At 31.8% G+C, this 12,605-nt stretch overlaps 1 protein-coding gene across 1 annotated transcript in view; it reads right to left on the minus strand.

Annotated features, from left to right (window-relative positions):
- Positions 1 to 12,605, minus strand: part of LOC123535487 (unconventional myosin-XVIIIa-like) — a 113,962-nt gene that overhangs the window by 22,049 nt on the left and 79,308 nt on the right. The window contains 4 exon segments of the mRNA XM_053519244.1: positions 504 to 623; positions 2,144 to 2,233; positions 8,289 to 8,432; positions 9,148 to 9,276. Coding sequence (XP_053375219.1) covers positions 504 to 623; positions 2,144 to 2,233; positions 8,289 to 8,432; positions 9,148 to 9,276 — 483 coding nt within the window.

A 12,605-nucleotide genomic window follows, 5' to 3' on the forward strand; every position in this document is an offset into this window, starting at 1 on the left:
AAGATCCCATGAAAAATGTGACCTCTAGAGTGGTCACAAGCAAAAGTTTACGGACGGACGCACGGACGCACGCACGGACGACGGACACCGCGCGATCACAAAAGCTCACCTTGTCACTTTGTGACAGGTGAGCTAACAAAACAGCAATGCACACTTTTTTGAGATATATGACACACAAATTTTTATGCTCTTAATGCATATTTTGACTGAGTCAAGGGCCATAATTCTGGTCTTGCAGAGTGAAATTCATAAGAAAACTCGGGGGCACAACTTAACATGCTGATTGATATTCCCATAAGGTCTCATAGTCCTAAGTCTTTTTTGCGATGCATGTGACATAAACTTTAAGGCCCTTTTATGCATATTTTTTACTTATTCAAGGGCAATAACTCTTGTCTGGCTGTGTGAAATCCAGTTGCACAGGCTCCCACATTGACATTTATCAAATAAATAACTAAGGCCCATACACAGAACATTTATTAATTAATAAAATATATTTGTACCTGAACTTCTTTGAGTTCTTTCTCTAGCCTCATTCTCTCTGCACTCTCTGTCTCCAGCATCTCAGAGGCTTGTGTGGCAGTTGTATTCTCCTCTGCAAGGTCAGCTTGCATCTCCACCACCTGTAACCATTGAACATAAATTATACACCATATCAGGCAAGTGATGATTTTTTAGAATATTTGAGGTGACATATAATATACATTTTGTGTAGCATAAGCCAAGATTCATTTTTTTTAAATTTTGTTTTTGTAATAAATCTTTCATTGAAAGTAGTTGTAGGGATAGAAAAGGATAATGTAGTTTAAAATGCTGTACAGTTTTGATTTCCTGCTCACATTATGATTAAAACAGTAGAATTTACAAATCTGAAGTGAATTTTCTTTCTGAAGATTGATTAAAGACAGTTCATCTAAATGGAGATGCTCAAAAATTTATCTGGCAAATACAAGCTCTGCGCTCGATAAACTGTTGAAAATACAAATAATTTTCAATAAAAACAGACTTTCTTCCAAAATACGGGTTATTTAGTGTATATTCTACAAGGTTCAGCAACATGTTATGTGTAGAAACGGCTACCAACTTTACCCAAAGCACAGCATATCTATTGAATAAACTTTCGAGCAACCTCTAAATCTTGTGAGGCAGTTACAACTTACTTATGGATCACAAGTCAGTACCATTTAAAAAACTTACCTTAATTGTATATACTGTAAAATCATTTAATTTCGTGAGCATAAAATTTCATTGTTTTTGTCAAAACGGCAATTTCTTGGGGATAAGAATTCATGGATTTCAACTTTTGAACATAAAATAAATGGGAATTTTACTTGTTCATTGGGATTAAATTTCATGGATTTACTCAACCACAAAATCAACGAAAATTAGTCCCCCACGAATATTATTAATTTCACAGTAAGCGAAATCTTGCTGAAAAATGGCATTGCCCTCTTACCAAACAAAGAATATGCCTTCTCATCTTATAGTAAACATCTGACTCATAAACATAAAAAGAAAGCCTTGAGAAAAATTTAAACAAAGCCCTCTGTGAAATAAACAAGCAGCAAAAACAGACTCTATGCTCTCCACACCTATTTACATAAAAATTTGCAAGAAGCATAGCTGATGTTGGAAATCCTTGGTATCAAATTTTATATTTTTTGACAGTTCTGCCTTCTTTATGCTGATAAAGCCATTACCTCACATTTTATTAAGATATCTTAAAAGAAAGTTTGCAATGGTATTACTAATATCTGCAGAATCTTTTCTAGAAACCCAGTGATTTTTTTCCTTCATAAACTGACTCCTGTAAACGAGTTATTTCCCAGCTCAAATAATATGTTTTTCTCCAAATTTTGACCAAAAAAAGTCCACCAAAAATGTTATTTAATGTAAACTTAAACATTGTAAACACAAGGCATCATGTTCAATCAATTTAGTCATTACTTGACCAATGTCTTCTGAAATAAAACATTTCTATCAAAAATACCACTTAGAAAAAAACAAAACATTTCCCCCCCCCCCCCCTCCTCAATCCCCACAAAAAAAAACAAAAACAAAAAATAATCATTTAATTTCGTTGGCATGAAATTTTATGGTTTTTGTCACTTTAAAACAAATAAACCATAAATGACAGACTTACTCTATTTTCCAATTTATCCATCTGTTGCTTATAGTCATTTCTCTCTTTTTCAATCCTGTCTAACTTCGTCTTCATCTGTTCCAACTCAAGCTGTAGGTTAGAACATTTAGAGCACGCTGTATCAGTCTGTCTGCTTGAACAGTTGACACACGGCGTCTGTGTCTGTCTGTATATGTAACTATAACACTTCATCCTACTCGTCATTTTTGTTCCGTTCTATTTTAATGTCTTGGTATAGCTTTTATTTCTGTCCAGATTTCTTTTTATTTTCGAATCGTCAGTTTTTGTTTTATTTTGCTTTATCACTTAGTATGTTTTTCGTTTCAGTCTAAATCTCTATTTATTTCTGATTTGTCATTTCTATTCCATTCTGCTTACGTTTCTTTGAACAGTTTCCTGTTTTAGACAACATTTTAAATTATTTTTTCACAAGTTCTTCACTTCTGTTTAATTGTCTCCGATGTGTCTATAAATTGTGTCAGTCCAGATGTATGATTTTTGTATCATGAAATAATTCTTTTAATTTCGATCTTTTTAATTTCTTTTAAATCTTCTTCTGACGTACTTGCACTTCCAAGAAAATAAATTAAATGTATAAATCATTAAATTTATTCTTACATAAATACTTATCTTAACACAGCTCCTTCCGAAATTTAACAATTTTTTTTTACTTTCTTAAAATAACTGGAAAAAAAATCATTTTTTTCTAGTAATATGTATACATATTTTCAATTAATTAAAAACTTTTTTTTTCTCACCCATTAAAATGACTTTTTGACGAAAGTCAATAGATTTATAATTTCATAATCATTTCTTACTAAACATCCTACAAGATTCTGTTAAAACAATAAGGAACTACTTGATACAATTGTATCACTTCCTGAATTTTCACTGTTTCAATTATTTCAAATGCTTTCAGTTTATAGCACACATTCTAAGAATTTAATTTCCTCAAACATTCCATGTCTCGTATATCATTTTACCAGAATTTAACAGCGTACTTTGTAATTTTTGTTGGAATAAATGCAATATATTTTACTCTAAAACTAAAAACTTGATGGTGCTCTGGTATTTTATTCTTGCAAAAGACAACTGACTGGCCACTATGTTGTATATTTGAGAAAAAAACAAAAACAATGTGGTTCTGGTGCTATTCTATATTGTTGCTTAAAGTTTATTTTCCAGAATAATTCCCATGCCCAACATCTTGAAACACGAGATCATATTATTATATCTAAAGACTTACAATGACATAGTAAAAAGTTTAAATTTAACACAAAGACCGACTGCCCATTAAGAAATGGTTGGCCTAAGATCATACTGTTCAGACCACATGTACATCCAGAAGCCCAAAGATATAAACAATTTACTTTCTTCCTTAGATTTTTAAGATCTAAATGTTTAAAAATGTTCCTTTACTGTATCTTTATACATCAGTTATTTTTTTTTTTATTGTTCTTGAAATCTCAACCATGTGAAAAGTTATTTTTCGATTGATTAAGATAGCATGCTTTAATGAACCAATGTACTCTGTATAACCTTTTATGATTTACGTTGCAAAAGTTTCTCCATCTAACTGATCAAAACAGAATTTGTTTAAAATGCCAAATACTTGGCAGTATTCTTATATATACACAAATTTGTGTATCATCTGGATCCACAAATGTTACACCAAATACCCAGATGCCAATAATTTAATGTGATAAAGCAATTAGAAAATGTAAACATAAAGTTCCCTTCTCAATTTCTAAAAACACTGTATTAATTAATACCGTCATTACATTTTTATACAGTTGGCAACACTTCAATTACTTTTTTTTTAAATGCAGTCACATTCCCCCAAAGATGGCCTGTGGGCGGTTAAATTGGTATGAATGTGACCTATGGCCAAAATGTTCTCCAGTTACTGACCTTGACCTTTGACCCTTTTAACAATAAGACTTACTAGTCTTCATCATCACATCACATCATCTATGAAATTTGAAGGTTGTAAGCCTTGTAAGTATGTTCCAGTTATTGATCAGAGACCAATTTCTGTCTAATAGTCACTGTTATCTTGACTTTTGTCATACTGACCACTTAAACAGTACAGGGTCCATTTACTGACAACATATTACGATCATGCTATGAAGTTTAGAGGCAATTGGCTCAAGCATTCTCCATTTACTGATAGGAAATGGGTTTTAATCTATAGGACAGTGTGACCTTGACCTTTAATGTATCGACCCCTAAAACATTAAGGGTCATTGCCCTATGAAATATCTCAACAAGCCATCTTCAGTTACTAACCAATTGATTTTACTAACCCACTGACATGATCAACTGCCTTTGGGGGTGGAGAGCAAAGTTATTATTTTCCCTTGAATTCAGGAGTTTTGGGGTTGTTTTTTTAAGAGTATCTTTAAATGCATGTCAAATGAACAGGACATGAGACTTATTTTCTAACTTTTTAATTTTCCTTTTTTGTTTACACAGTAAAAGCATGTGTTTTTTTTTCTCCTAGAAAATGCAAAATTTCATGAACTAAGAAGAGATGCAGTCATTTTTGTTGGGTTCATACCTAAAACTACTACCAGTACAATAGTGTTCAGAGGAGAATCTCTAAATTTATATTTACATTCCAAGCACTGAAAGTGTGAAAGTTTTTTTGTGTGTCCAATCTGAGAAATCTACAAATACTGTAGCATTCCATTCGTTCAGACAGGAGTTTCTGATAACAGACTGCACGTTGCACAAGAATCTCGTGCAATGCATTCCTGATAAAGCACCATAACCTTGCACATCAATGACATAGTTATCATAGAACATCTGCCCATCAAAATTCTAAAACAACTGCTATCATATAAATCAAACATTAAGGCCACATGAAAAATCTTCTCTGCTTCCTTCAAATCTGTTCATTGTATGAGATTTGGTTTTAAATCGCAACAACACATTTAAGGTCACATGACTTCTTTTGAACTTTAATGGCCAAGGAAGACCCCACATTCCTTTACAAGGGTTATTTCAAGCAGTAACCAGCCCCTGGGTAGAGTCACCGACCCTGACTTCAACAACCCATGACTGCCTTAGTGAAGCTTAAAACCCACAAAGGTAAGACCAAGTGATTCAAAGTCAGTGGCCTTAACCACTGGACAATTAAGGCCTTACTGCAATATATGAGGATGTTAACTTTTTTATTATTATTTTGAAAAGGACACTAAGTCTTATCTTAAGCGTAATTTAAGTTTGCCTGCTGGCAGCAAGTGATTCTGCCTTTGCCACCAGTACAGACCAAGATCAGCCTGCACATCTGTGCAATCTGATCATAGTCTGCACTGGGCGCCTTTCAGTCAGGATTTTTGTGGTAAGCACCCCTTTTAACAGTTAATGGTACTGTCCAAATTGAAAGATGGACAAGTTCACTATAGAAATTAAGCAGGGTAAGGGTTAAGGCTTGCAATAAAGCTTGGAAGATTGTATCACCTAGAAAGAAGGGATTTCTATCAATAAATTTTCCAGCAAAGTCAACTATGTATTATAGTGAATAGACAAATGACAACATCTTATAGCTAATCAGTTAAATTACAACATGTGCACCAAACTCTCTTTTTTTTGTCCTTACTTTTACCTTGAAGCCATCAATTTTCAAGACTGCTTTTTACCATGTCTTATTTAATAACATTACTGCCAGATTAAAAAGATAATTCAATCTTTTACAGTTTTGATTTATTTCACTTTCCCATCTTCATAATATCTTATACTTCAAAGAATCACGTATTCAATCCTTAAATCAAAATATCATTTTCATATGTTTTTGTAACTTCTATTAATATCATTCCTAAGAAATTTTTGAAATTTTAAAACCCATTTTTCTAAAATAAAGCTTTTCTTTGCTAAGAAATCTTAAAACAATTCATCACACATGAAAATGTTTAAGATTGTTTATTTTGTTTTTATCTTCCCCTCCCCCCCCCCACCCCCACCCCCCAAAGTTTAATCATGAATTATTTTGTGTAATTTGCATGATTTGTATTTTTTATAATATTCCTTCACTTTTGCTAAAAATTTCCAGTAACAAATTTTATATCGCTGAGGAAATCACTTCACCAAATTATATTAAACATCATAATTATATTTAAATAGAATTTTTCTTACGTACATAAACAAAATGCAGCACCAAAACTGGCATGGAGAAATAGCAAAGTTAGAAAGTAGATCAAAATTCCGTTATATCACAAGATGTTCGAAAATGCAAGCGAAAAAAGTAAAATCCATCTTGTTATAAATCCAATATTGTATTGAGACAAAACAAGATGAGAATGTTTCCACATTGAACACTCCTGACAGAATTTGTTACAGTGAGTAACAAGGTAAAATACTCTTACTTTTTAGTTTCTAGAAAAGTATTACTCATATTTGGTTTACGCACCTCATGACAACAAGTTCTTTAAGTTAATTGGTTTACATCCCCATATAAATTGAGTTCATAAATACCCTAGAAAAAGACCTTTCAAATTATGACATAAATTTAATTTCTTTCTATAAATCTTAATAAAATTTAATATATTAACAATGTATAATTTAATTAAATTCATGAGCTGAAATTTTCTGTTTCTTGTTCACATACTTCTTTCAAATTTTAGCACGAGAAACTGAACATAAAATTTATTTTGCCTAAATACACGCTGTCCATTTGTTTAACTGTCACCTTACTTGGGGTCAGTACTGCAATAATGACAATCATCCAGCAAAAAGCCAAACTATTTTAACTTACAATGGTTCCCAAACAAGTTACCTCAATATTGCTCTAACCCTGTAAAAAGCAACTTTGTTTTAACTTCATGTTAAAGCAACCAGCCTAAGTACAGGTTACAAAGGCTATGTATCATTCTAAATGAAATTAAGCTATCATTTGTAACCGGAGGGTGGATCTTACTAATAACGTAAGCTACCAATTAATTCATCCTTTTTTAATCAGAAAACAAACACATTTTTTGCAATTTAAAACAACGATTAATTCAATTAAATTTGTATTTAGTTTTGAATGGTATATCAAAAGTATTAGTATTTACATACATGTACATCTGTACCTGCCTTACAGGCCCACCTGTATTAAACAGCCTATAAGTTAACATTCAAAATGGACTATCTATTCTAATTTCTACTTGTCTTAAGTAGCCTTACTGTGTCCCTCCCTTTGATGACTGCCTAATACAGGCTTGACTGTGCATCTATTTTTAAAAAATTCACTCACTCAAAAAGTTTCAAAACCTTTACCTTGAATCAAACAATATTTCTTTTTAAACAGGAAAGTTATTTTACTCTATATTTATTTCATTTTTGATAAAAAAAAGTGTCAAAATATCCAATATTTTGTTGTTGTTTTTTAATCAGAAATATCTTTTTTAATCCTTTCAAATAATTTTCACTTTTAATATCTTTTTCATCCAACCATTATTTCATTTTCAATATTATATTCATTTCAACTTTTTTCACTTTAAATAGCATTATCTTGTAAATCCAACTTAATTTCACTACATTATCAGAATCATCCTCACAGATTTCACTTTTTTTTTTCCAGTGTTGTACACAAACCTTAAACTATGTGTAATATCTAAAAGCTTTTTTACGTCCTGCACGTCAGTGTATATTATTCTTTATTTGCCAAAGGGGCCATAAAATATAACCTCTGATCTTGTACTTGTCTATAGTCATACAATGATAATAATGACTATATGTTTTTAATTGTCATGTACAATGGTCAGTCTGGTCAATTTCAACACATTAATCAACGTCCAAATGATGATTATCGGTCATAAAGTATGATAATGATCTGCAAAGTACCCTTTGACCACAATACTTTCTTTGACAGTTTTTCTTAGCACATTAGGTCTCTAGAAATTGCAAAACTAAAACCCTTACCTGTCACAAACAGAAAAACATCAAGAAAATTAACAGATGAATTTTAGTCTGGGAAATTTAAATTTCTTAATTTTTTTATTTATGTAAATATTTGTAACATGCTATTTGGAAATTAAAATTATTCTGGTATAGTTAGTATATAACTGCTGAAAAAACCCATACTTGAAGCACTTACTTAAATCTGATTCTTTAAAAAAAGCTCTTTTCCTGTGCAACATAATTTCATATTCCTCATTCTCACCTCTTTTTCATGTAATTCCTCCTCGGTTCTGTGGACGTTCAGCAGTGGTTTGACCTTGACATACAACTTCCACCACGCCCAGTCGCGTATCTGGTAATGCTTACGAACGTTCTTCTGTATACAGCTAATTGCAACGTGCTGGACCTAAAATAAAATTCAGATGTTAAACATGAATTTAAGATGCTGTACACTTGTGTACAATGGTCTGCTAAACTATATTACACTTTATTCTGCATTTATTTCTAGAATGTTTTAACACATTTTTAGACATTATCAAACTAGTGACTTGTGCAAATTTGAACATCACACATTCAAATACACTTACCAAGTCTGCGAAGATTAATGAAAACTTATTTACCAACAAGAAGCCATTGTTTAAGGAGAGGTGAGCATAGTTTGCTTCCTTAGTATGAATTTTATTCTTTCACGATTTGGAAAAGAACTTTAGAATTTAAAATATGAAGACTAAGACCATAAACCGTTTAATTACGCATCCCCCATTTTTCATGCCACCTTTTTATTTTCTCAAGAAAAAATAATGTAGATTTCAAAAATTTTTTAGATAATATTGGTATTTCAATAAGTCTTTTTGTTTAATTTTGTTGAATTCCACAATTTTTTTGTTTTTTTAATTTTAGCCCGTCATTTTTTTGTTTTCATGCAGGTTACTATCAATTACTGGAAATAAAAAATTAAATCTCCATTCCCCCTTCCCCAAATTCAAGGAAAAAAAAAAATAATTATAGTCATTTATTTCATAATGGTCTAACTAAAGAATTGATACATTTTCTGTATTTCTCTAGGAGTTGCCTTTCTTGGCAGTTATTTTGCAATGTAATGGCGAGAACAAGTAACTTACTCTTATTTTTGCCAATCTTTTCCTAGCAATGTAACCCCTGCAGTATGCTTGGAATTCAGTGATCCTTCCTGTCACCCGGTCATCACGTGATGACTCCAGTCGGTTCAATGCACCAGCTCGGAAAAACACCTGAAAGATATGAAAGGCATGCTCATTTCATACCGTACCAACTAAAACAAATCTACTTAACCTTTAGGCTGCTGGCGGCAAGTGATTCTGCCTTTGCGACCAGTGCAGACCAAGATCAGCCTGCACATCCATGCAATCTGATCCTGGTCTGCACTGTTCGCTATTCAGTCAGTAAATTTTCAATGAATACCCCTTCGAACAATGAATGGTACTGCCCGAAATGAATGATAGACCAGTCCATTTTAAAAATTAAGCATGATAAGGGTTAAAGTGACAGACCATAATGGCATTCGGCAATGTCCATAAGCACAACTCGCATGATCAGACGGAAATTGCTGACTGTCATTTTATGTCCAATACCTTAACAGTATCTCGTACCTCAAAGTTAGGAACTTTTTGTCTCTTTATCCAATGCAAATGTATTCAAAACTACAGAATTCCACTATAAGAAGTACCATTAAATTTTATTCCTAGCTCCAAAGCAATGACTTAATTTTCGAACTTTTGTCAATACTTTTTCTTTAAGTATACAAGCAACAATAATCCTGCATTTCATTCTGATTTTTTTAAATCATAGACACTAATTCAGTTTTGACAAAATATAACTCAAATGGAAACATATACTTGAAGTTCTAAGAGACAAGAGAAGCTCATCTAACCCAAAAAGAAAAGATTCAATCATTAAAAAAAATGTATAAAACTTGACAACTGTATCTTGGGGGAAAAGAATTCTCAAGCAAGACTGACTGACAACTTCAGTATAATGCAGAGATTATGTAAAAAAAACACTACCTCTTCAACTCTTATCTCAATATCTGACTAATCAAAAAAGTAAAACAAGCATTTTTTTCTTTGTTTTGTTTGGGAGAGCTTTATGAATTTTTTTTTTGACACAGCTAACATTATGTACTGGATGGTAATAGACTTGAAATCATCATTAAACTAAAGAAACTCTATTAGTACCCTAAAACCTAAACTAGCCTCTAAACCTTTTCCCTGATGAAATAACAAAATACCAGAATTAATTTAGGAATGATTATGATATCCCTAAAAACTAAAATAGCCAAAAAAAAAACAAAACCATAACACTGAATATAACTAAGATTCAAGTGAGTTCTACAGAATTGTCCCAAAATATCAAAGCAATTGAAATCTCCTGGTTTTTAAAACATTGTCAAATAAAATTCAAAGAAATCCCAACATGTCTAAATCAATCCCCAACTAAAAACTGCACTAGTCTATTCTTACAAGATTTCGGACATCAGAAATGTATATTTGCGGAGAGTGCACAAAATATTTTGTATCATGTTGCTGGACCTGTAAATGAAAGACATTTACATTTATCTTTAATGTCTAAAGAAATTCCACCATAACGCAAAAATTAATAACCTTTAGCCTGCTGGCGGCAAGTGGTTTTGCCTTTGCAACCAGTGCAGACCAAGATCAGCCTGCACAAAGGCTAATCATGGTCTGCACTTTTCGCTATTTTCAGTGAACACCCCTTTGAATAATAAATGGTATTGCCCAAATTGAATGATGGACTGGCCCATTTTAGAAATTTAGCAGGGTAATGGTTTAGGTCTAATATTTCCCATTTTATGTATCCAGTTTCCAGAACATACAGAATAAATCAAATGAATGTCCAATAATCTATTCTATCAACTTCCTTAAAATGTGCGCCTTCAACGTTCTAAGACAGTTATTCACTAAGTCTTGGATTTTCAAACAAAATTTTTCTTTACTCAGGGAACCTAAAATGCAGAAAATCCCATTTTTTAATAAACTTTCATTTGTGTAGCACCAAAAATATGACATTTGTGTAGTAAACAACATGATTGTGTACAATAAACATTATACTTTTGTGGCAAAAAACACATTATCTTCCATTACATTACATAAAAACTTTTGTGTAGCAAAAAATGTGATTATGGTCCATTTATATACATTTCATTTACATTACATTTTAAGAAAGTAGCAAAAGCGGGATTATGATCCAAAAACATTATATCCAGGTACGTAGCAAAAAAAGTTTATCGTGTTCCATAAACATTACATTCATGTAATAAAAACAAATGACAGAATTCTATAAACATTACATTAATTTCATGTTGCAAAAGCAGGATTATGTTCCATAAACATTACAATCATGTAATAAAAACAAATGATAGAATTCTATAAACATTACATTAATTTCATGTTGCAAAAGCAGGATTATGTTCCATAAACATTACATTTGCATAGCAAAAAATGTAATAATTATGTTCCATAAACATTATATTTGTGCATCAAAACAAAAGCACAAAAACATGTATGTTCCATAAACATCACATTTGTGTGGCAATAACATGATAATATTCCATAAACATAACATTTGTGTAGCAAAAATAAAATAATTATGTTCCATAACAAAACAGTTCTGTAAACAATTTGAACTATAGGAAATCTTGAAAAGTCACAGCACCTAGACAATAGGAAGAGTCTTGGAAGTATCCATTTCACATCAAATCCTTTCACGTCAATAAAATGGTTAATATTTTATGAACAAAGACTGAACCTCAGACCAAGGACATGGTTAGGAGGTACAGTAAAAATCAATCACTGATTACATTGTGTAACTGTGTATTTCCGTAAGGTAGGTAAATTTACTTTAATCATTACTTACATGGAACAGAACATTTTGGTATGTTGAAATGAAAGAATTATTGCACTTTTTCAACAGATTATCACCTGTCCAAGATACCATAGTAAATTTAATGTTTACTGACAACAAATTTATTGCATAAGTAGACCTCAACTCCCATCCCTACAACACACCACCCCTTCAGCGTATTTTTCAAATGAGGTGATGCGGGCGAAGGACTTACATGATACACAATTGATCACCTGAATTTACTTGAACTTAGTTAATAAACTAATACATTGTAGCACAAATGTGATTAAAGCTATTTAAGGTTATTTGAATCATTCTGTCCACTTCCTGGTAAAACCAAGTACTGATGTCATATAAGAAGGTGTTGTAATGATCCTACTTGGGCTTGAGCCCAAAACTGCAAGGTTGAGTGACTGACGCCTTAACCATGAGACCTCTGCTCTTCTCAAATCTTGAACTGTATATAAATCCAGATTACAAACTAATGAGTGCCCTTGTTTTATAGGAAATAATAAATCAATTGTTTTGATAACATGGATTCTTATTTTCTGTAAAGCAAGATCACATAATCCATTTCTAATCATTATAAAATAAATTTTATATATATATGGTCTTCTAAACAATTTTATTAGAAACGTCTATCTATCAAAGAAATTGGTTTCAAGTGATGCTACACTTA

This window comes from Mercenaria mercenaria, chromosome 12 (assembly GCF_021730395.1).
Source record: "Mercenaria mercenaria strain notata chromosome 12, MADL_Memer_1, whole genome shotgun sequence".
Classification (NCBI taxonomy): Eukaryota; Metazoa; Mollusca; class Bivalvia; order Venerida; family Veneridae; genus Mercenaria; species Mercenaria mercenaria.